General features: G+C 49.1%; 1 protein-coding gene across 2 annotated transcripts in view; it reads left to right on the forward strand.

Moving 5' to 3' along the window:
* The window catches only part of PLA2G4E (phospholipase A2 group IVE), a 59,259-nt gene extending 42,999 nt beyond the window's left edge, over positions 1–16,260 (forward strand). The window contains exons 11-20 of one of the 2 annotated variants that reach the window (XM_070503154.1): positions 1,634–1,769; positions 3,062–3,198; positions 5,549–5,771; positions 8,123–8,237; positions 8,777–8,914; positions 10,361–10,468; positions 11,039–11,242; positions 12,089–12,255; positions 13,478–13,661; positions 14,119–16,260. In XM_070503154.1, coding sequence (XP_070359255.1) covers positions 1,634–1,769; positions 3,062–3,198; positions 5,549–5,771; positions 8,123–8,237; positions 8,777–8,914; positions 10,361–10,468; positions 11,039–11,242; positions 12,089–12,255; positions 13,478–13,661; positions 14,119–14,339 — 1,633 coding nt within the window. In that variant the 3' untranslated portion in view covers positions 14,340–16,260. The remainder of the gene's footprint in view (positions 1–1,633; positions 1,770–3,061; positions 3,199–5,548; positions 5,772–8,122; positions 8,238–8,776; positions 8,915–10,360; positions 10,469–11,038; positions 11,243–12,088; positions 12,256–13,477; positions 13,662–14,118) is intronic. The other variant, XM_044765096.2, reaches the window with a different exon arrangement.
* The last annotated feature ends 9,008 nt before the right edge of the window (positions 16,261–25,268 follow it).

Consider the following 25,268-nt stretch of genomic DNA (forward strand, 5'->3'; position numbering starts at 1 on the left):
TTTTATCCTTTTAGCTCTCACATTTAGATCTATGATTGATTTCAAGCTAATTAGGATATACATGGTAAAATAGGTGTCCAGCTTCTTTCTTTTGCATGTGGATATCCAGTTGTCCCAGCATCATTTGTTGAAGTGATTAGTCTTTCCCCTTTGGATTGCCTTAGCACCCTTGTCAAAAATCAAGTCACCATAATTTCCATTTACAATTTGATTCACTCTTTGTCCTTGGACAAGTTATTTAACCTAAGTCTCAGTTTTTCTCATCTGTACATTGGAGTGATACCAAGAACACGGTCTGTCACTGAGTCGCTTTGAGGATTCGGTGAGACAACACATGTGAAGTACTCGATGATCTGTCTGACAAGTGGGATGTTCAGTGAATATCAACTAATGTTATTACTGTGGTTGTTTTACTATTCATTCCTTGTTGAGGCCAAGGAAAGAGCTATTTCCTTGCAGCTGTGTCTGCATACCTGTGTTGGACATGGAGGAAACACGATGGGAGAGCTCCCAGGCTCTCCTTCAAAGAGATGTGGCCGGGGCCGGCCCGGTGGTGCAGCAGTTAAGTGTGCACGTTCCACTTCGGCAGCCCGGGGTTCGCCAGTTCAGATCCCGGGTGCAGACATGGCACCGCTTGGCAAGCCATGCTGTGGCAGGCATCCCACATATAAAGTAGAGGAAGATGGGCACAGATGTTAGCTCAGGGCTAATCTTCCTCAAAAAAACAAAACAAAACAAAACAATGTGACCTTGTTAGTGACTCAGGTCACTAAGACTCAGGTCAGAAATTGTCAAGGTCCGTTCGCCTGGAGTCACTAGGGGGCTGGGCCTCAGAGGATGCAAGGGATGTGGGAGGGCAGAGGGAGGAAGCTTCTGGTGAAGGCAAGGGCTGCATGAAGGCTCAGAACCAGGACTGCTTCTGGAAGTAGTGGGAGGTGAGGTTGGCCAGATCAGATAGGCTCTGGGATGCCAGGCCAGGAGCCTAGGCTTGTTAAGGGCAGGGATGTGATAAAAAGAGGGCAAGCACTGGGCATGCTGCAGCAGCTCCAGCCCCACCTACCTGCAGACCTGTAGGGTTGATGGGGTGAGGGCAGGGAGGGGAAGGGTTTATTGTCAACTGCACAGACACACAGGACAATCATTACTCCGGAAGCAGGAAGAGCTCACCAAGGAACGTGAGCCGCAGGAATGGGCCCTTGTTATTCCAGCTCAGAAGAGCCTGACTATAAAGCCTTGTCCAGAGGGATTGGCCAAAAGGATCTCAGGGCCCCTTGTCACCCATGTCTGGCCTCAGGCTATAGAAGGTGCCTGGGGGAAACCTTTCTGGACTTTCCAGATCTTGCTGAGGAGGTGGGCTTGAAAGAGTCCCCAGTTTTGTCAAGTACCTGCTTACAGTGCCCCACTAGGCTTGAGGGGCTTTATATTTGTTATCTCACTGAGCACTGAAGACCGCGCTGGGAGTTGATCACGATTAGCTCCATTTTACAGATGAGAAAGGAGAGGCCCAACGTCACAGAGGTGGTACCCAGCAGAACCAGGCTTCAAGCCTACATCCGACTCACCCTAAAGCCGTGTCTTCTCCGTGGAGGCGGAGTCTCCAGGCCCGCTCAGGCAAGGTCCTCTGTCCCCATAGCCCCCAGACGCTGGACGTGCGGCTGGGCTTCAGCCTGTGCTCGGCAGAGCTGGAGTTCCTGCAGAAGCGGAGGCTGGTGGTGGCTGAGGCGCTGAAGCAGGTGTTGCAGCTGGAGGAGGACCTGCAGGAGGACGAGGTGGGTACGCAGAGGACCTGCCAACCTGCGCTCAGTGCCCGCCCTGAGCCGAGCTTGTCCTTCCAACACAGCTGTGCCAGCTGCTCCTAAGCCCTTCCCTGCCCCAGGGTGGCCTCGGTGCTGCCCTCCGTGGGTGCCTGTACTACTGAGGTTCCAGGTGCCCAGGTGAGGGCTGTGCTGGATGTGACTCAGCTGTGTGTTCACAAGGTGGGGAGGGCAGAGGAGAGAGAGAAAGGAAGGCGCCCCAGCTGCCCCTGCCCATGCACTAACAGATCCTGAGGCTGCCAATGGAGTCTTACTGACGTGGGGACAAAGTGACCTCCTCTCCCCAGCTGGGAAAACATTTGAAGCTCCCCCACCCCATACCTCCACCCCAAAAGCCCTTGGCCCTTCATTCTTCAGTTCCTCCTTCACCCAAATATGCCCACATACACCCCCTCACCACCCCGAAAGAATAGCAGTTGGAAGCTGGAGAGGAGCAGCTTCCACCCACAGGGCAGAAACGGTGCCTCTGTTAGAGCCCTCTCTCACCATCCTGATGTGGACTGAGGCCCACGCTCCTCTGGGCAGCAGGTCAGCCCTCTGAGAGCCCGCCTTCTGAGGCCGACCGTAGGCAGGGACGGAGACCTCGTGCCTGAGGAGGGCTGTGATGGGGCTTCGGCCGACAGAAGGAGCTTACAGTCTCCGCTCCAATGACAACTGTTAGAGGGAGTCATGGCAAAGAGCCCCTCTCGCTGTCCCACCTTTAGGCATCTTAAACCTGTGTAAACCCAGAGGTGACACCCTGCTCCTTCCCACATCAGAAATTCATTTACTCCTGCTCTTACACGTATGGAGTACACCGAGCATACGCCATTTGCCAAGCCCGGGCCTGGTGCCCTAACGTCAGCCCTCTGCAGAAGATGTCAACTTGCAACCATCAGGGAATCTCACACTGGCTGGGTTCTTGAGCCAGCCACCCAGCCCCCTGGAGCCCAGTTTCATCATCTTAACTGAGGGCTAGATTAACAGTGCTAAGAACTCGTCCAGCAGTGACTTTTTGATTTCCAATCCTGTGTAAGGCTTCAGAGCCTTTTACTGACCCCAACCACTGGGTTTGGAGCTAAGGTCTAACTCCTGACCTACCGAGCGACACGCCCCTCTGTGAACGGGGGTTTTCAGCTCACTCAGCACCCCACTCTCTGCTGTCTATAGCCAACTCTCTCTCCTCCACTGTTCTAAGCTCCTGTCTATCACTCCAAGTCTTCTCCTACCTGGCATTGCCCCACTTGTCTGCCTCTGTGTGCCCCCAGGTACCACTGATAGCCATCATGGCCACCGGGGGTGGAACAAGATCCATGACGGCCATGTACGGCCACCTGCTGGGACTGCAGAAGCTGAACATCCTGAACTGTGCCAGCTACATCACTGGCTTGTCAGGGGCCACCTGGTAAGGAGCCAGGGGTCACTGTCTGGTGAAGCCCAGAGCAAGCAGAAAACAGGCTGGCCTGGGGTTTCCAGTGAAGTTCCCCCCACCCCAGGTTAGAGTGACTCCTTAAGCCTGGGCGCCTCTACCACTTACAGCTGCGTGACTTGGGCACGCAGCTTGACTTCTCTGAGTCTCAGTGTCTGTATCTGTGAAGTGGGGATAACGATAGCATGGACCTCATGGTGTTGTTGTGAGAAGCTCTCCCAGTACTGTGTACATGGGAGACACTATACACATCACACGTGTTGGGCGTTATTGACGTTACTATCTCCAAGGGGCTGTGGTAGGGACCCAGGAGTGTGGTGGCCAACCATGAGTGAACCACTGGTGCCACCGGCCCCGTCCTGCTGGGGAGATGCAAACGCCCTCTCCCAGACTGTGCCAAGTCTCCTAGGGTGAGTGGAACTGGCCCAGCTGATCACCTGCCCACATGCCTGCCCAGCACACATCCCTGCCCACTCCCTCTGCCATGTGGGCTCCCACCACCTCACTGTCTGCCATGAGCAAGGAGAGTAAGCACGCGGCTCCTCCCCAAGGTGAGGCCAGTGTGAGGTCGGCTTCTCCACGGGAGCCTCAGTGCCTAGGGCTCACAAGGCTTGTAGGAACCCACAAAAATGTTTTAACTTCTTTTAAGACCAGAAGAAAAAAAATGAAAGTCTAGGTTGAAGAAAATGTTTAATAAATAATATTACTATATTTGTCTTTATACAAGTCATAAAACATAATAAGGGGCCCACAAAGTTAGAATGTAGCCCTGGTCCAGGGTGGCTGGGGCCCTGTGACCACCCAAGGCCTCTCAGCCAGGCCTGTGTCTTATTCTGTCGAGGACTGGTGGGCCTCTGAGCCCTCAAGGTCCCAAGCCGTGCCCCTCATCCTGGAGGAGCTCTGGGTAACGTTCATTTGAGCAGGTGGCTGTGAACTCGCTCTAGGAAAGCCAAGGGCTCCTGGTGCATCCTGGGCCCCAGGCTTCAGCCCAGGTGGGATGGGAGGAGAGCTGACAGTTATCGGGGTGCCTCTGCACCGAGCACGGGGGTGACTGCTTCCAATGGATCATCTCATTTCTTCTTCACAAGAAAGCTGTGAGGGAGATGTTGTCATTGTGCTCATTTGACAGCTGGAGAAACAAAGGGATTTGCTCAGAGTCATTCAGCTAATAAGTGGTAGAGCTGGGATTTGAACCCAGGCTATCTGAGTCCAGGGCCCAAGTTCTTAACCTCCACATCAAATTGTTGCTCATGGGTAGTAGGTTAAGGAGATAAGTCTGCCTCCATCAGGGTGGAGGGGCACCTGCATCCTCCCGGCCAGGCAGGAACCGGGAAGGAACTCACGCTGGCCTGGGGGAGGCGGGATGGGGGAGAGGCTCCTGGCCTGTCAAATCACTGGGAGGGATTCTTTTAAAATCAATCATTTGTAAAGCTTTTTAAAAGTGTAAAAGTAACAGAGTGAACCCTATGGAGAGCAGGGTGCTTTTTGTTGAAGAAATCTCCTGCCCAACCCCCACCTTCCCAGACGAGACTCGAGTCCTATGAAGGAAGAGGCCGCTGTTCAGACACCCGTGCAGCTGCAGACAAGGTCCACTGTCGGGGAGGGGTTCCTGGGGCCGTCCTGACATGGACTGAGAAAAGCTGGGTCCAGCCAAGAAGAGGCAGACAGAGGCAAAGACCCTGGGCTAGGGGATATCCATCTTTGTTTTACTCCTCCGCACTGCCCACATATAAGTTAAGAAGCAGAAGGGGAAATCAATCTTTAGCCGGCATCATAACTATGGGAATTAATGTGGGAGAGTGGAAACAGTCCAAGATTTGGAACCAGCCAAGCCTGGGTTCAAATGTGGGCCCCACCACTTACTTTGTGCCAAGTACTGTTCTAACACCTTATATACATTAACTCATGTAATCTTCACAATAACTCTGTGAGGTTGGTACAAGGATCATCATCCTACCCATTCCACAGATGGGGAAACTGAAGTGTACAGCACTTAAGTAAATTTCCCAAGATCACGCAGCTAATGAGTGGCAGAGTCTGGTTTTGAAGCCAGGAAGATCTGGGTCCTGAATCCTCTCTCTTAAGCAACATGCTATCCCTGGCACACGGCAGGGGTCAAGAAACTGTAGCAGGTGTGACTACAAGCAATGATGTTCACCCTCCCCAACCAGGCCTCCGCCTCATCCTCTTTCCTCCAGGCTCCTCTCCTGGCACCCGGCAGGTTAGGGTTTCCCACAACCTGCCTATCTTCTATCCTGCCAGGGTTCAGGGTTGATGGGACCAGGGCCGGCTCAGCTCTGTCAGCCATGCCTGTCTCTCTTTCCAGGACCATGGCTACCTTGTACCGTGACCCAGACTGGTCCTCCAAAAACCTGGAGCCTGCCATCTTTGAGGCACGGAGGCACGTGGTCAAGGACAAGTTGCCTGCCCTGTTCCCAGACCAGCTCTCCAAATTCCAGGAGGAGCTCCGGCAGCGCAGCCAGGAAGGGTACAAGGTCACCTTTACAGACTTCTGGGGCTTGCTGATCGAGGCCTGTCTGGGGGACGAGGTAGGCGCTCAGCTTCTCCTGGGCCCCATCCTGCCCTGGCTGATGTCCAGCTCTTTCCTTATGGGGGGAGGGGTGTCTGGACTTACATCACAGGCGCATCCTTGCGCTTTAAGAAGCACGAGGCACCCGAATGCATGATGGAGGAAGACAGTGGGATTATCTTCCCACATCCCTTTAGAGTATGACTGAGACCCTCATGTTGGGAGTGGCTTAGGTACTACCCTGCAAAGAGGCCATATGTTCTCTGAGATCCCTATCAAGACACCCAGGAGAGAAAATGGAAGGAGCTGGAGAAGGCTGGAGAGCCATCAGACTGTGGTGCAAGTCTGACCCCAAGTGGAAGAGAGAGGGAAGAAAGGCTCATGGAAGCATGCTAGACTATTGTGTGGTCTGCAAGGTTCGGCAAGGCCCTTGGAGATTCCTCTAGCCAAGATGGCCATCAGAGGAGTCTGGCTTCTCCCCCAGAATGGGCCTCCCTCAGTATCCCTGCCACATTCCGTCACGGGCTGGGAGCTGCCCAATGGGAAGTATGGCCTCAGCTCAAACTCAGTCAAGGATTTCAGAGCTCAGCAGCTGGGGCCCTTGGTCAGTCACTCTCCCTGTGGTTGAAGGTCTGCAGGGCTTCTTTTCATGGCCACCACACAGAGGATGGGCCCAGTGAGGTTCCTTCCTGTATTGAGATCCAGTGAGCCAAGCAATATGTGCCCAAGAAGAGACCCAGCCTCTGCTGGAACCCAGCTGCTGTGAGAGCCATGTGGGACGTCGTGGAGCACTGGGATCCCCACTGCCTGCTATGGTCCTGGACATCAAGGGGAGCTCAGCTAACGCCTGGACCCTTCTGGCTACACAGGCCCCAGGGAGGAGCTGACTTTGGCTGTTGCTTGGCCCCAAAGCAGAACTTCCTACCTAACTTGTACCCAGGCATATGGCTGTCTTCTCCACTCCCAAAGGTGTCTGAGGAGTTCTGAATTCAAATCAGAACTTGCCAGAAGGAGGAGGGACAGCAAATTATTTTCTAGTAGGTCCCCTCTTCCGGAAAATGCCGACAATTTGAACAACCAAAGATGACCCGAACCTCCTCTTCAACATTCGTTCATTCCCTCATTTGTTCTTTTAACAAAATAAGTACCTCCTGCATGCCAGGAACTATTCTAGGCGATGGGGATTCAGACTCGAGGTACTCACAGCTCTTGATGGATCCCACCCCACCCTGCCCCCGTTAATAAGCCCCCAGCCAATCTGTCCTTGTGATGAAGCAGGGCAGGCCGAGGCTGAGGCAGTTGGCTTCGGGATTCAGGTGGGGCGGGGTTTAAACTCTGGCCCAGCTCCGTGCTGTTCCTTCAGTGGGAGTCACATCAATACGTGGCAGTTCATATTTCTAACAGTAGTTTGTGCCCCACGTGATGAGGGGGGAAAGCACCAAGATGTTGCCTGAGTGTTGCTGGGGTTTAGGGGGTGGGGGGAGGGCACCAAGGTTCCTGGGAAAACAAGACTAGGGTTGACGTTAGGGAGCCTCTGCTCTTCCCCTCTGGCCACAGCAGGAACATTTCCCTTACACCCCCTTGACATGAGTGTGGACTGGGCTCTTTCCTGAGTGGGCAACTTCCCCTACTTCCAGGGTAGTCAGCTCTGTGGTGCCCATTATCTCTGGGCCCAGTTATGACAGACACCCTGTTTGCCTTCCAAGAGTCGTTTGGCCCACACACACGTTTGCCCTCCCACACAGGTTCTGTGGCTTTCACACACTTGGGTGGGCTCTAGCCTGGGCCTCTAAGACCTCAGTTGGCCTTGTTTACACTGGCCAGATCACTTTGGGAGGTGGCCTGTGGCCCCAGGCTGACCTGCAGGACCCCACTCGGATTATTATGAACAGTGCTCTGGGGACGGAGAGGGACCTTGGCTGCCATATGGTGCCAAGTTTCCAAGTCTTTTGTTTAAAAAAAAAAAAGCTTTCTTTTCCCCAAACAAACAAATTTTATGAGGGAGCCCAACATGCAAAGCTGATAAGAAAAATGGAGCCGCTCCAGTTGAGGTTGAGGGGGGTGGAAGATGATGGGGATGAAGAGCCGCGGTGTTGCCTCTTCCACCTCTACCTTTTCATTCCTTGGTGCCCAAGACACCAGGAAAACCCTGGGACTTTGAGGGACGGTCCGAAACTGCATATCCAGTCCCAGCCCTGTGCACGTGTCTGGGGTGGTGAACAGCCCAAGGAGAGTGAACATTCTAAGGGTACATTTTAAGAGCAAGTGTGACTGATCGGCTCGGGAGCCAGGAAATGGGCTGCTGGAGGTCCGCACTGTCCCCAGGCTGCTCGTCTGCTTCTTCCCCTTAACTATTTCGTCTCCCCACAGAGAAATGAATGCAAACTGTCAGACCAGCGTGCTGCTTTGTGCCAGGGCCAGAACCCCCTGCCCATCTACCTCACCATCAATGTCAAGGATGATGTAAGCAACCAGGATTTCAGAGGTAACACTGGTGGCTAGCAGTTTGCGAGGGGGTCCCTTCTCAGCAGGCAAAGGCACCCAGCACACACCCCCACCACACCTTTGCCAACCTCCACATCGAAAGACTGTAGTGACAGCTGAAGAAATCAACTTTGCTACCCTCTACAGCCCTGCTGCCGGGGTGGGGTGGACGGGCAGTGGTTTCATGGCTTGCCGGGGCAGGCGTTTGATGGGACACGGGTAACAAAGTTGGGAAGAGAACAGGTACTAGATATTTCTTAGCTGCCCAGAGGGAGGGACTCTAGAGACCTGCCCTGCTTCGGAGTCAGTCTTGGTCCCCGTTTATCCGGTTTTGAGGAGCAAATGAACAGCGCAGGTTGCAAAGCTGAATCTTGCCCGGCCAGCAGAAGCCGTCCGCGGGCGCCCCCATGCACCCTGCGGGGGAACTGCGGCCTTGCTGTTGCAGGCTTGCCAAGGCTGGGGAGCCAGGGCCGTGGTGAGCGGAGAGGGCGGGGCTGTCCCGGCCTGAGACTGACAAGCTGCCCGCTGCTTCGTGTGTAGAGTGGTGCGAGTTCTCCCCCTACGAGGTGGGCCTGCAGAAATACGGGGCCTTCATCCCCACCGAGCTCTTTGGCTCCGAGTTCTTCATGGGACGGCTGATGAAGAGGATCCCAGAGTCGCGGATGTGCTACATGCTAGGTGACTTGGCCAGGGGAGGCCCCTGGGCACCCGCCCCATGCTGGGCAGACCCCACCTTTAAATTAAAAGAATGACCGGGAGACAGGCTCTGTTCCCCCAGGATCTTGTCCCAGGTGCTGGGGCTGGTCTGGGGTACCCCTTGAGCATGTGACCCTCCTGGCGTTTGCCAGCATCCCCTCATCCCAGGAGAGGCTCCCGAATCTACCCTGAGATTGGTCTCCCAGACTGTCCTGATCTCCCTGTGACCCTTTGTGCCCAGAAGGACCTGACAGGGGCCCCTAAGTCACTGGGGAAGAGAGGGGTCTTTCCCAACATTCTGGTCTCCAGTGGTCTCCCTGGGGTCTGTTCAGAATTAGACTGGGAGTGGCAAGCTGGGATGGAAGCTTCAGAAACACCCACCTCCTCCCCCTTTGGCTCCAAGCGGCAGCGTGGCTGCTTCCAGGGGCCCATGGAGCCGCTGGGATCCAAGAGACTGGAGGGGAGCACAGGGTCAAGGCAAAGTCTCTGGGGAAGCCTGGCCCAGCTCACTTGCAATGCTCCCTGGTCCTCCAGAAGCTGGGTGCACTGAGGGCAGGGGCCTGGCTGTGACGGCCACTCCTACAGCTCTCCCCTTCAGAGTCTGAACTACACTCGTCAAAGAGCAACCTCATAAAACAGACCCATGTCTAGAGCCTCCACAACAGTTATGCCCTTATTTAACTTAGTTGTCTACACCCCCTCCCTTCCATCTATCCTAATCTAACCCATCCTAGAAGGTCCTACTCAAGCCCCATCTCTTCCTTAAAGCTGCCCAGAAGCCCCCAGCCCATCATGGCCTCTCCTTCCTCTGAACACCTGTGCTTTTGAGCATGTGGCTCAGAGACACTTGGGCTTGAACTCTGGCTCCTCATTTATTAGCTGTGTGAAGTTGGCCAAATTACCTAACCTCTCTGAGCCTCCGTTTTCTCATCTGCAAATTGGGCCTAAGAGTAAAACCAACCTTATAAAGGATCCAAATGGGTCAATGTATGTGAAAGATTTCATATGAGTATTATTAACGTGTTGCATTTTAAAATCATAACAATGAGAGATAGCATTGCATCTATCAAGTGCTCACCACGTGCCAGGCACTGTCCTAAACTCACGTATTAACTGGTACAAGGGGTGGAGTCTGGACTTGAACTGGAAGCCTGCAATTGGCAGTGTTAAGTCCCTGCATAAGGCTGTGCCTTTTATGCCTTCACACCCTCTCCCAGCTCTGAGAGGAGGTCAGAGAAGAGCTGAGGGCTGGAGATCATCAGTCTCCTGTGTCGAGCTGCCCTGTGGGGAGAGGGAAAACACAGTCTGTCCCACCCCCTGAGCAGCCTGACTTGGAGGGGGCATCAAGGCCAAGGCAGAACCAGTCAGTAATTGGGTGGGGCTGGGGGCTCTTGGGCAGAGCTGCTCACGGCTGGCTCTGCTCCCTAGGTTTGTGGAGCAGCATCTTCTCCCTGAACCTGCTTGATGCCTGGAATCTGTCCCACACCTCGGAGGAGTTTTTCTACAGGTGGACAAGGGAGAGAGTGCATGACATCGGTGGGTGACCCACTGGCTTCCCTTCTTGGTTGGGTGAATGGGGGTGGATCGCAAACTGAGGACCAGCCACACGTTCCAACATGGTCTCTGTGGCCCACAGAGATGGGAAGGCAGCTAGGGCTGGAAGGTCTTCCCTGCCTGGAGGGGAGGGTAATTCAGGTGGAGACACCTGTGCCTACGCCCGGGCACAAGCTCAGGGGTCGGCTCTGGGCTGTCAGGAGGAGTGGATCCACTGTGCCGTGGGCTCAGCAGAGCTTCATGGTACCCAGGAGAGCTGATGGGGGTAGGGATCTATGAGGCCCAGTTAAAGGTCACTCTTCTAGACTCTATCCCCTCTGGAACCCCTCCTTACCTGTTGCCATCCCCGATCCACTACCCTGCCCCTGTTGCATCGCTCACTTGGGTCCTCCTGGCTCCAATGCTGGGGCCTTGAGAACTAGGCAAGGAAGGTGTGAACTGCACTTGCAGAAGCTGACGCTTGGGTGCCTGGAAAGCATGGGATGCTTCACCTGTGCAATCTGGGTACCCCAGCTTTTGTGACCTGCCGTCCATCCTCCCTCTCCCCTGCAGAAGACGAGCCACTCCTGCCTGAAATCCCCAAATGTGATGAAAACATCCTGGACACCACGGTGGTGATCCCAGGGTCGTGGCTGTCCAACACATTCCGCAGCATCCTCACCCATCGGCCCTTCGTGTCTGAGTTCCACAACTTCCTGCGGGGGCTGCAGCTGCACACCGACTACCTCCAGAACACAGAGTTCTCCAGGTGGAAAGGTAACCCTGCCTGGCTGCTCCCTGAAGCTCGCCTCTGTTTGGAGGAAGAAGCGGTTGTCAAGGTTGTCATGGAGAAAGAATGTGACAGCTCCTCTGACCATGTTCATTGGGTCGAGTGGCAGACTCCCCCCAGAGTGTATTCCACATTTGTTGAGGCCTTGAGCAGCGAGTGGAGTGGAGTGTGTATTTAATTAATTGAATCTCTACAAGTCTATGCAGAATGTACAGCAATCCCAGCAGGTAGAAGTTGGGGCCCTGATGGGGAGATGGGGTCCCCAACTTTCTTCAGTTGTGCTCTGGGGGCACCTTTTAATGTGAATGGTGCCCCTGGAGTTGGGCAGGAATGGCCTGGCTCAAGAACCCCCAAATGGTAAGTGGCAGAGGTGGGTCTTAAAGGTGGTCCTGCAGCTTCAACCCAGTGCCTCCTCCCCCCCCTACGAAGGCTCTAAGTTTGACCAAGTTGAGGTACTTTATTTGGCCATGGCCTGCAAAAGGCTGCTTGAACCCAGCCTAAAAATCATCATCCTCACCAGCTGGGGCAGAAAGGGCAGTGGACTCTGGGCGCGGGGTGGTCTTACACCCCTGCCACCCCACAAGCTCTGTGGCTGAGTCAATGGGTTTTCTGTGCATGCTCCATGAGAGACTTGCTAAAACCCCAAGATAATGATGTTCTTCATGAGCCCACCCAGAGGGTGGCCCGGTGTCCTGGCTGGAATGGGAGGGCTGAAGGCCCAGGCTGCGGGGAAGGAGCTCCAGGCAGGGCACTCCATGCCCACCAGGTGCTTCTGACCATGGCTGAGAGCAGGGCGGTGGGGCGTGATGGTAACCGGAAGCCTTGGCTTTCAGACACCGTGCTGGACAGTTTCCCAAACCAGCTGACGGCGTCTGTGAACCACCTGTGCCTGCTGGACACCGCGTTCTTCGTCAACTCCAGCTACCCGCCCCTCCTCCGGCCTGAGAGAAAAGTCGACCTCATCATCCATCTCAACTACTGTGCCGGATCCCAGACAAAGGTGAGTGAGGCGAAGAAAGGCTGTCCCTGAGCAGAGCCCTGAGCCTCTTCTGAGAGGCCACGGAATGAGCACCTCGAAGCTGGAAAACAAGAGAGCATGTGCTCCCCACGGGCTCCAGGACTTAGCGTCAGAGAAACTCCAGCCGCCCTGCCTGATGTGTGGTTAACGCCCAAAGCTTGAGGGGCAGCCAGCTGGCCTTCATGTGCGACGGGGCCTGGGGTTTACGTAGACTCATTGAGTTAATTCCAATTTTATTCTTGCATCTGAGCATTTGCCGTATTTGGCAGTTCTTCAGCTGCAAAAAAAAAAAAGGTTTTAAAAAATAACCTTAAGGGAGCCCAGACAATTCTAAAGTTTTATACCACTTCAAGAGCTTGTAATGTCCCATTTTCAAAATAATCACACTGTCCCCCAGCCCCCTGAGGAATATGACCCTCCATGTAATTACACTAAAAACCAGGACCAGAGATTTTCATTTATTTGTATTTATTTACTTTTGAAAAGTTCTGGAGTTTTAAGGGAAAGAAACTTGCTTTTTGGTCAACTTTAGTATAGTCCTGTCCTGGAGCAGGCAAAGGGGAGTGTAGACCGTTAAAGATGACCTAGTGATAATGACCTGTTTGTAAATGAGTGACAGCGTGCTTTCTTGCATTTGATCTCACTTGATCCTTATGCCGGCTCTTTGAGGTAGACAGTGCAACTGCTATTATTCCCGTGTGATAGGTGAGGAAACTGAGACACAGAGAGAGTAAGTGGCTTGCTTAAGATCACACAGCTAGCGAGTGTGAAACGGGGTAGAACTGAGGGGTTATGACACTCGGAGTCCACTGCTCTTTCTGTTGCATCATATTTATAAAGATGCCTTTTCAGAGTCCTTTCCAGCTCTTTGTCAGTTCCAAAGCCCACGCATGTCCCACAGGAGCCTGGCCAGCCATAGCCATCACCTTCTCAGGCTGCCACCACATCCACCCAGGTCTGTGTCTGAGTGAAGCATCATTGAAAGGGCTTCTGTCTACTTTCCTTGGGGAAGGAGGCTGCAGTTGGACACACACCAACCTATTGCCTCAGGCCCTTTGTCCTGACCCAGCTTTGTCCTAAAAATAGCACCCATAGGCAGAGCAGTGGGAGCCCTGAGTGGTTAGCTGGGGAAATCAGGAAGCTGCGCTTCTTATCCACCCCTACCCCTCCGAATCCTCAAACCCATCCTCCTGTGCTATCCCAGCCCATGAAGCAGACCTGTGAGTACTGCACCGTGCAGAACATCCCCTTCCCCAAGTACGAGCTGCAGGAGGAGGAGGAGAAGCTCAAGGAGTGCTACCTTATGGAGAACCTGCAGGAACCTGATGTCCCCGTCGTGATTTTCTTCCCTCTCATCAACGACACCTTCCAGAAGTACAAGGCCCCAGGTAAGCCATCTCCGGGCTCCGTTCCCACCACCCGCTGGCCTTGGACTGAGTGCTCCCGTCCTTAGACGTGTGTCGTCGTCTTATAGCACTAATGGGGGAGCCTGGCTCTGCTCCAGTCTGGGCCAACCTTGGCTTTGGCGAGAAAGAAAGGATTCCCACGCCCCCAGGTGCTGGCAACATCCAACTCTACCCTTTCAGTCCACATTTCCTGACCTCCAGCTATGCACATGGGGCTGTGTTGGTGTCAGGGCAGTCCTGAGATGGGCAAGCTGTGTGCCAGCCCTGAGGAGCTTGGAGGATGTGTGCACCTGTGCAGGTGTGAGTGTGCATGTGTGTGCACGTTTTCATGCAGGTGTGTGTGCCCATGTGGGCGGGGGCAGGCCCCTGGGAGAGATACACAAACAAGCCATTGCAACTTCACATGACAAGGGTTTATAGTGAGTCCTGCTGCCCCCAGGTGTGGAGCGAAACCCCGAGGAGCTGGAGCAGGGCCAGGTTGACATTTATGGCCCCAAAACTCCCTACGCCACCAAGGAGCTGACGTACACAGAGGCCGCCTTCGACAAGCTGGTGAAGCTCTCCGAGTACAACATCCTGAATAACAAGGACAAGCTCCTTCAGGCCTTGCGGCTGGCAGTGGAGAAGAAGAGATGCCTGAAGAGCCAGTGTCCCTCCTAAGTCCCCGGGAGCCTCCCCATCCTGTGTCTGCTTCCACATCAGAGGCACAAGCCCTTCAGGGCTGACGGACTGCACAGCAGGCTCCGCGTTCTGGCAAGGGGTGCAGGCTGGCTGGCCTGGGCTTTCTATCAAAATCTAAAAATTGAAAAGAGTTGAGAGAGACAGGGAGAGAGAAAGAGATAAAGGAAAATAACAAGAAGATATATTGGGGTTTTAAACCCACTGGAATTTTTTAAACCTTTCCCTGGAGAGAAGGGGGTTCCATAGCTGCAGGCTTGCACACATGCTGAAAGTAGAGAATGAAAGCCTGGCCTGAGGGAGAGGCGGGTTCCCCAGAAACCTCAGACCGAGAACTGGAGCTCAGGACCCTCCCCTCTGTGCTCCTCTCAGCCCCCTCGCTCGGAGGCTCGGGGAACGCACAAGAAGACCTGAGGAGCACTCAGGGTCCCCTGGAAAAATGCTTTAAATTTAAGGCAATTATATTCCTGTGATTTTTATAGGCAATTTTATTTTGTGGTTTTTATTTTTATGAGTCAGGGTATTAATAAGAAGTGTGATGCTAGAAGATCTAGATGGAGCATTAGAGATGTCCCCATCTCTTCAACAGCAAAGCCAAACAGGTGACAGCCTTCAGCGACCCCTCTTGAGCCATTCAGAGCCCAGGACTGGTGATCCTGTGGTCCCGCCTGAGGTTCTCCTCTGGCGAAATGCCAGGCAAAGCCCGAGTCTGCAGCTCAGGTTCACCAGGCCTGGGATGCAGCTCAGGGATGTCTGGGCAGGTAAAGGAGTCAGGCATCAGGTGGGTGATGCTGCCCAGGGCCGCCCACTCCAAGAGGCCGACGCTCCTCACCAACCTGCTCCAGGAGCACATCTCAGTTCTCATACGACCCTCCTCTCTGGTTTCCATATGGGATTATTTGTTTCTAAATGGGATTCCTCTTATTTATCATGTAAACACCACAGCCAGCACATCCCAACACTTGGAGTCACCCTGAGAAAATGAAACTAGGAAGGATCAACCCAGAAAGCACTAGGTTAGCTCTGAGAAAGAGGCTCATCCTTAAAGATGGCTTCCAGATGAATCGCTGGGAAAGCCCTGGGACACAGAGGAGCCTAATCAAAGCGTCCGGCCCTCCCATCGGTCTGGGAACTTAACCAAAGAGCTGTTTTACCTGAGACATTGAGATGCCCAGGCTGATGGAAGGTGTGATCAGAAAGGCATGTGGTCCACATGAAGCCCAACAAACCTGGAAGACATGGCCCTCTTTCTGGGCCATGATGCTCCCTAAGCGGTCCAGTGGTTGTTAGGAGACGAGTGATGACAGGGACCAAAGTTTAGAAAAATTGACCTCCAATTTATGTCCTCACCACTCAAAGTGTGGTGGGAAACTGGTTAGAAATGCAGAGCCTCAGGCCCCGTCCCAGCCATACCCAATTAGAGAATCAAAATCTCCATCTTAAGGAGATTCCCACCTCCTCGCCACTGACCCCCCAGGTGATGCCTACGCATATTACAGTTTGAGAGGTGTGGATTTCTGCCTCCCCCTCCCATAAGCTTGGAAAGTACGAATCTATCAACTCCCCTGAGGCGCCTATAACCTGGGCTTCTGGACCTGCAAAACTGGTCCCCACCCAGATAATGCTAACCTGGGATGCTACCCCTCCCCGCCACCGGAGCATCCAGCTGCTTCCACTTTGACATCTTTTCTTTCCATCTGCAACAAACAGGCTCTCCTTAAATTATCAGAGTGAGCCACGGCAAGACCTGTTTGTTGTAAGGTGAAGGCAGCCTTGCCTTGGGCTCATCAAAGTATGTAAGATGAGGTTTATAAAGTCATTGTATTTCTGAACACAGAATAAATGGCCATGTGGGTAAATGCTGTTGACTCAGCTGCTTTCGTTATCTGATGCTGCAAAACATGCATAACGCCTGCCTGCATCCCTCCTGGCTTCCCATAGGCCACTGCCAGAGGTGTGAGAAGGCCATTTCCATCCCATCCCTCCTCTCCTCCCCGGCTCCCTTTCCTCCTGGGGGGGCCTCACCTTCCTGTGGTGGGGGGCTCCTCTGTTCTTATGAAGCCATGTCAGCAGCCCGTGGAGCCCGGATCTTGCTGACCCAGGCCGTTGGAAGCTCAGATGGTTTGCAGGAAGCCTTGATGGAGAGGAAGGAAGGGCAGCCAGTGGCAGCTGAGCGCCTCCTTGTACACAGCCGGCAGTAGGCGGCCTCTGCTTTCCAGGAACTTACATTGGGGTTGGAGAGAAGAACGTGAAAAGATCTTTAGACGGACTTGAGAAGTTAGTGACAGCTTCTCAAACAATGCTGGTGATGTCACAGAGCAGGAGAGGAGCAAGGACCATAGCAGGTACAAGGACAAAGCATCATGAGCTCTGAGAAGGGCAAGGGTACAGCGTGCTGCAGAGGTCAGGGAGGCCCCCTCCTCAGGTTCCCTGCTCTCTGCCTGTAATGTGATTACACAGAAAAATTAAATGAAATTCCTCTCCCCCCAGTGGCCCTCCCTCCTTGCCTCCCCTTTCCTTCCCCAGAGGGCAGCCAGCACACCAGGGGCCACACAGCCCAGTCACTCCGTCCTGTAGTAGGTGTTTCCCCACACTTCTCTCCAAGGTCACCGGTGGCCTCCTAATTGCCAGAAACACTGAGCCTTTACAGGCCTTATCTGATTTGATTGTTCTCCGCATTTGGCACCGCTGACCACTCCCTCCTTCCTGAAACCCTCCCTTCCCATGACTTCCTTGCCAACAGCAGTTGTCAATTCAGTTCCACTTGCAAAATTTATTGCCTTCCCACTATGTGCCAGTCACTGTGGTAGGCCCTGGGACAATAAAAAAGATGAACAATTGACCCCACACTTCAAGGAGTTTCCTTCTGGTCCCATGTAGGAGGCCTAATCTGGAAACAGTCTTGCAATACAAAGAGAAAGTTCCAGGGTAGCTGTGTACACAAGGCACACACATAAGGGGCTGCCAACCCAGCCCTAAAGGGAAGGGGCCACGTTTGCTGGACACCTTCTGTCCTGGATTTCCTCCCACTTTCAAGCCCCTCCCCTGTCCTCACTGCCCCTGCTCTCCTTTAATTGCTGGTATTCCTTGAGGGTCTCTCCTTAGCTCTCCCCACTTCTCACCCTATATGCTCCTTAAACAATCTCAGCTACACCCAGGACTTCACCTACTGCTTCTGTTTGGAAAACTCTCAAACCCTTAGCTCTAGCCAAGCCAATTTCCTAAGTTCTTGATTCATGTATTCAAATTCTATACCAGTTAGCATTACTTTTGCTACATAGCCAGAAAGATTTAAAATTGCAGTGGCTTAAACCAGATAGAAGACATTTCTCTATTTCTTATCAGAGACCCAGGCTCCTTTTAACACTTGCTTCTGCTATCCTCAAGTTTGCCTTCTGGTTCAATATGGCTGCTGGAGCTCCACCCATCATGAGCTCTTGCTGACTATGAAGACACCAAACCAGACATCGTCTCCCTAGCTCTGGACTTATTTTCTGTGAAAGAAAACGAACGTCTATCTTAACAAGATAATAAGAATTACCAGCTCTTCCAGTAATGGACAACAAAACTCCCCAAAATATAATGGCATAAAATCAGCACCATTTGATTATGCACACAGATTCTGTGAGTCAGGCATGTGGAAAGGGCACAGCAAGGATGACTTTTATCTGCTCCATGTGTGGGGCCTCAGCTCAAATGACTTGAGCTACTGGGGAGGACTCAGAAAGCTGGAGCTGAAGGATCTGAGATGGCTCCTTCATTCACATGTCTGGTGCCTGGGCTGGAAAGGCTGGGAGGGATGAAGGACAGGCTCAGTCTGATCAACTGTCTATCAAAGCACCTTCATGTGACCTCCCGGCATGGTGATCTTGGGACAGTTAGTCTTCTTAAATGGCAGCCCAGGGCTCCAAGGGTGTGTGTTACACAGTGGCAGCTGCATGGCGTATTACGATCTAGCCTCAGAAGTCACATGGTATCGCTTGCACAGTCCTCTACTGGCAGAAGCATTCACAAGCCAGCCTGGATTCAAGTGGAGAAGACAAAGATCCTGTCTCTTGATAGGAGACGTGTCCAGAAAAATGTGTGGCCATGTTTTAAATCCCAGCTTGTGATAATTGAATCCTTAACGTTGATCTTCTCCCACTTCCACTAAGCAAATGTCACGTTTTGGATTCTGTTACTGCAGACTCCATTTCTAGTAACAAATTCAGTATTAGATAGGAATTACTTTCATCTCTGACTCACAGAGACCTGACACATAGTGGCTTAAGTATAGTCATGTAAAAGAAGCCACAGGGAGGCAGTCCAAGGCTGGCATGGCACTTCCATGATTCATCAGGGTTCCTGCTCCTTCCAGCTCTGATTTACCATCCCTTGTGTAGTCCTTGGCCTCATTGTCCAAGATGAGTCCTTCAGCTCCAGCCATCATATCCATATCCCAGTCTTCAAGAGGGAAGAAGGTGAGAGAAAAATTGAACTCTTTTCTTTTTAAGGGAGACTTCCTGCAAGTCCCACTCATCCTTTAGGTAACATATCAGCAATCAGAACTTGGTCTGATGCTCACACCTAATTGCAGGGAGGCTGGAAAATTCTGTTTTCACCTGGGTGGCAGTGTGCCCAGAGTTCTGTTGCTGAAGAAGGACCATTTATAGGCAACTGGCAGTCTTGCTGCGAGTACCTACCAGATATCTCCATCTGTATGTCCTACAAGCTACATCTCGCAGTGGCAGCAGTGGCCCAGGTAAGTGGCCCCAGAGAAAGGAGAGGCGAGTCTGAGAGTGAAGAAGCCGTTTTCCAGGCCAAGTGCCTCCTCTAACCTCAGCATGTGTCTCCCTGGCTTTTAACCGCTCTGGAACTTAAGGTGCTCAGAGTAAGACGCGGGACTTGGTATACGTTCAGAGCCAACACTGAACACCATCTAGAGTGAAACTTGGGACCATCGAATTACCAAGAAGAAGGAGAAAAACCTTTCCACAAGAATTATAATTCAAACTTCCATATAGCAAAAAGTTGGGAGTCTTATTACCAAGATACTTATCTGCTGAATTACTCAATACAACAAATTTCCAGGCAACTAATGGCACTCCCTGTAGAACTGCCCGTCATAGGATTTAACCTGAAAAAACAGTTGGATTCAGATGAAAAGGTGACTGCAATTGAGATTGTTTAGTCTGAAGAAAGAAAACTAAGAGTATCACAACTTGCAAATAAATGCAGGATTACCCTCCTGGGGAGCATGGGTGACTCTCGCCCTCCACCCAGGACGGAACAGGAATGGAAAGCCATCGCTGCAGCTGGATGAAGACGGAGAAGGAAGAAAAGCAAGACATGGTGGGGGATGCTCCACACCAGGCTCTTTCAAGATTTTCTTTTTTTTTTTAAAGACAATAATTTTTTGTCTTCCTTAAAATTTTTTTCTGATTATAAACAAGAACAGGATTATTGTGTAAAATTGAAAACTGCTAATGCACATAAAGAAGGAAACTAAGATCATTTATCATTCCAAAACTCAGAGATCATTACTATTTGGGGGTTTGTCCTTCTCATCCTTTCCTTGGATACTTTCATTTTTTTTTTTTACAAAAGTACAAAAATCCCATACATTCATTTTTTTAGATTGTGGTAAAAAATACATAACATACAGTATATCATCTTAACCATTTTTAAGTGTACAGTCCTGCCGTGTTAATTATATTCACATTGTTGTACAATAGGTCTCCAGAACTTTTTCATTTTGCAAAACTCAAACGCTACACCCATTGAGCAACTCCCCATTTCCTCCTCCCCCAGCCCCTGGCAACCACCATTCTACTTTCTGTTTCTGTGAATCTGACAACTTTAGATACCTCATATAAGTGGAATCACACTATTTGTCTTTTTGTGCCTGGCTCATTTCACTTAGCATAATATTCTCAAGGTTCATCCAGGTTGTATCATGTGACAGGATGTCCTTCCTTTTCAAGGCTGAATAATTCAGTGTGTATATACCACATTTGGTTTATCTATTCATCTGTCAATGGACACTAGGGTTGCTTCCACCTCTTGACTATAGTGAATAGTACTGCTATGGACATGGGTGTGCAAATGTCTCTTAGAGACCTAACTTTCAATTCTGTTGCATATTTACCCAGAAGTGGGATTGCTGGATCCTATGGTAGTTCTATTTTTAATTTTTTGAGTAACTGCCATACTGTTTTCAATAGCAATAGCATGTATTCACTTCTGTAATCTGCCTTTTTTCCACTTAAAAAATATATTCTGAGCATTTTCCCAGGTCGTTAACATTCTTATATGACACAATTTTCAGAGACTGCATAGAAATCCATCATCTGCTTAACTAATCCTCCATGGGGAACATCTAATTACAGCTTTTCACTATTATAAATGAGATGCTGATAAACATTCTTTAGATAAAGCTTTACATTTGTTATTTCCTCAGGATAAATTCCCTGAGTCAAGAAATATGAGTATTTCTAACAACTAATAAAGGTCTAATTAACATGCAATAAACTGCACATATTTAAAGGACACAATTTGATGAGTTTTGACAGATGAATACAGCTGTCAACCGTCACCACAATCAAGGTAATGATCAAATCCTTCACCCCCAAAAGTTTTCTCATGCCCCTTGTAATCCTTCCCCCCACTCCTCCCTTCCCCGGTCGGGTAGCAGGTGTATGCTTCACTTTTTAAGAAACTGCCAAACTGTTTTGCAAAGTAGTTGTACCATTTTACATTCCACTAGCAATGTAAGAGAGTTCCAGTTGCTCCATATTCTCACCAACAATTGCTATCATCTGTCTTCTTAATTTTAGACATTCTAGTAGGTATGCAGTAGTATCTCATTGTGATTTAAATTTGCATTTTCTTAACAATTAGTGATGCTGAACAGCTTTTCATGTGCTTATTTGCCACTCATACATCTTCTTTGGTAAAGTGTCTGTTCAAATATTTTTTCCATGTTTTAAATTGGATTGTCATTTTCTTATTATTGAGTTTTAAGAGGTCTTTATATATTCTGGATGCAAGTCCTTTATCAGATATGTGATTTGCAAATATATTCTACTAGTCTGTGCCTTGTCTTTTTATTCTTTTAACAGTATCTTTCAAAGGTCAGAAGTTCTTAATTTTGATGAAGTCCAACTTATTGATTTTTTCTTTCATGGATCATACTTTTGGTGTTATCTAAGAAACCTTTCCCTACACAGGGTCACAAAGATTTTCTCCTATGTTTTCTCCTAGAAGTTTTAAGTTTTACATTTAAGTCTATAATCATTTTTGAGTTAATTTTTATATATACTGCAAGGTATGGATCAAAGTTCACATTTTCACATATGGCTATCCAATTGTTCTAGCATTATGGGTTGAAAACACTTTTCTTTATCCATTGAAGTGCCTTTGCGCTTTATCAAAAATCAATTGACTATATATGTGTGGGCCTATTTCTGGACTCTATTTGTTCCATTAATATATTAGTCTGTCTTTGCACCAATACCACACCATCCTGATTTCTGTAGCTTTACAATAAGTCTTGAAATTAGGTAGTGTAAGTCCTCCAACTTCATTATTTTTCAAAGTTGTCTTGATTATTTTAGGTCTTTTGCATTTACATATGAATTTTAGAATCAGCTTGTCAATTTCTAAAAACATAAAAGTCTGCTGGGATTGCACTAAACCTGTAAATCAGTTTGGAGAAAATTGACAGCTTAACAATATGGAGTCTTCTGATCCATGAGCATGGTATATATCTCTGTTTATTTAGATCTTCTTTATTTCTCTCAGAAATGCTTTGTAGTTCTCAATGTATAGAACTTGTACATTTTTTTATTAGATTTATCCCTAAGTGGTTCATGTTTTTGATGCTATTGCAAAAGATATTGATTTTTTACTTCACTGTCCAATTGCTCATTTCTAGTATATAAAAATATAGCTGGTTTTTGTATATGTAGCTTGTATCCAGCAACCTTGCTAAACTCACTTATTAGTCTTAATAGCTTTTTTGTAGATTACATATAATTTTCCACATAGATGATCATATCTTCTGCAAATAAAGACAGTTTTCCTTCTTCTATCCAATCCGGATTAACTTTTCTTTTTCTTGCCTTATTGTACTGGCTAGAATCTCTAGTGTGACATTAAATAGAAGTGGTAACAGTAGACATCTTTACCTTGTTCCTGATCTTAAAGGGAAAATATTCAGTCATTTCACCATTAAGTTTGATGTTGCAGAAGCAGAAGTCTCAAATGTGCATTTTGAAGATTTTTGATAAGTATAGACTCCAGAAAACTGCCAATTTACACCATCTCCACCAATATATGAGAAGGTACCTTTTTCTACACCCTTGCCAACACTAGACATTGTATCAGAAAAATAAAAGTCTGCTGTTCTTGATGTTATCTATTTATTTTAAATTTGTGTTTCTTTATCAGTGGATGTCAGCATCATTTAATGTTTATTGGTCCATTGTATTTGTTTTCTTAGTTGTCTATGTCCTCTGCTCACTTTTCTAATGGAGTATTCATTTCTTAATAATATTATAGTATCTTTTTAAAGATTTCATATCCTTAATTAAATATATCCACCATATATGTCTGTCAATATTTTTCCCAATTTGTCTTTTGCCTTTGTTTATGGATTTATTTGTTTTATATATATACTATTTTTGACAGAATTCTTTTAGAGCAGTCTTATATTCACAGCAAAATTGAGCATAAAGTACAGAGAGCTCCCATGTACCCTCAACACACAGTCTCCCCACTATCAACACCCCACACTACCAACATCCAGAGTGGTACACTTGTTACAATCAATGAACCTAACCTATATTGACACATCATGATCACCCAAAATCTGTATTTTACATTTAGAGGTCACTCTTAGTTTTACACATTCTATGGGCTTGGACATGTATCCACCATTACATTATCATACAGAATCGTTTCGCTGCCCTATAAATCTTCTGTGCTCCTCCTGTGCCTCTCTCCCTCCTCCCTAACCCCTGGAAACCACTGATCTTTTTACTGCTTCTGTAGTTTTGCCTTTTCCAGAATGTCATATAATTGCAATCACACAGTATGTAGCCTTTTAAGGTTGTCTTCTTTCACTTAGTAATATGGATTAAGGTTCCTTCATGTCTTTTCATGACTTGATAGCTCATTTCTTTTTGGCACTGAATAATATCCCATTGTCTGGATGTACCACAGTTTATTTATCCATTCACCTAGCAAAGGACATCTTGGCTGCTTCCAAGTTTTGGCAATTATGAATAAAACTGCTCTAAACATCTGTGTGCAGTTTTTGTGTAGACATAAGTTTTCATCTCATTTGGGTAAATACCAGGAAGTGTAATTTCTGGATATGGCAAGAGTATGTTTATATGGGTTTGTTTTTTATATATTTTTAAAAACACATTGAAGCTTTTACTTTTTTGTGGATAAATCTATTAACCTTTTCTTTCATAATTTCTGCCTTTGGTTTTGATTAGAAAGGTTTTTTCCTTCCAAAAATGTTATAAATCTTCACTGTACCTTCTTCTAGTAGTTTATTTTTACATTTCAATCTTTTATTTTGACACGAGGCAGATATCTAACTTCATTTTCCCTTGGCTGTATTTTCACTTCCCTAGTTACGTATAGCTTCCTCTAAATATTTGATCCACACAACAACCCCAAAGAAGTTCCCATTTTACAAACAAGGAAACTGAGGCAGAGAAGTAATTCATTGCATTTAAGGTCACGTAGCCACTAATTTATAGAGTCAGGACTCAAACCCAGGTTTTTTTGATGCCAAGTCCTGTTCTCTCTTCACCACAGCCTTGGTATTCAAAGTATGGTCCATGGACAAGCAGCAGTGGCAACACCTGGGAGCTTGTTAGAACTGTAGTCTTGGGTCCCACCCCATACCTACCGAATCAGAATCTGCATTTCTATCAAGTTTGAGAAGTACTGTTGTACACCACATTTCCCCAAAGTTAGGGTACATCAGAATCACCTGGGGCACTTGTTGAGCTCCATCCTTCCTCAATATTTTAACTCAGTAGGTCTGGGGTGATGACCAGAAATCTTTTTTTTTTTTTTTAAGATTGGCACCTGCGCTAACATCTGTTGCCAATCTTTTTGATGTTGTTGTTTCTCTTCTCCCCAAAGCACCCCCCACCCCACCCCGCCCCGTACATAGTTGTACATTCTAGCTGTGAGTGCCTCTGGTTGTGCTATATGGGATGCCGCCTCAACATGACCTGATGAGCGGTGCCATATTGGCGCCCAGGATCCCAACCGGCGAAACCCTGAGCCACCAAAGCAGAGCGCACAAACTTAACCACTCGGCCACGGGCCGGCCCCTGAAATCTTCATTTTAACAAGCATCCCAGGTTATGCTCGTGCAGGTGGCCCTGTGGATCACACTTGAGAAATGCTCTAAAACCACTGAGAAATATTCTAAAACTCTAACCTAGGACACCAAAAGTGATGGCTGATTGTTTCTCTCAATCTCAATTTAGATGTGTCCTTTCAACCAGAAAAAGAGGCAGCTAGGAGTCAACAATAGCTCTCTTAGATGTCCATATGGGGAAATTAGGTTGCAATAATGAGGACGATGACTAAATCTTCGATTTTACAGAAAATCAAATAAAGAAAACCAAGGGCAAACGGCCTTCAGACCATCCAGAATTCAGGGGAGGCAGCCTCGAGAAGTAGGAGAAGCATCTCCTCAAGCAGATTGCAGTCTACTTCTCCTACTTCAAATTCTATCAATTATGTTCGTGAGTCAAGACCTCTTCACCAATACAGTAAGGGTAATAATAACCTGCCAGGGGATAGAAAGAACCTGCCTGTCAACTTTCTGAACTTTCCTCCCCAGTTTCGACGTCCATAGGGTTGAGATGAGTAAACGATCCAGGAGGCTAAGCAGCC

The sequence above is a fragment of the Equus asinus genome, chromosome 2 (genome assembly GCF_041296235.1).
Source record: "Equus asinus isolate D_3611 breed Donkey chromosome 2, EquAss-T2T_v2, whole genome shotgun sequence".
Lineage (NCBI taxonomy): Eukaryota > Metazoa > Chordata > Mammalia > Perissodactyla > Equidae > Equus > Equus asinus.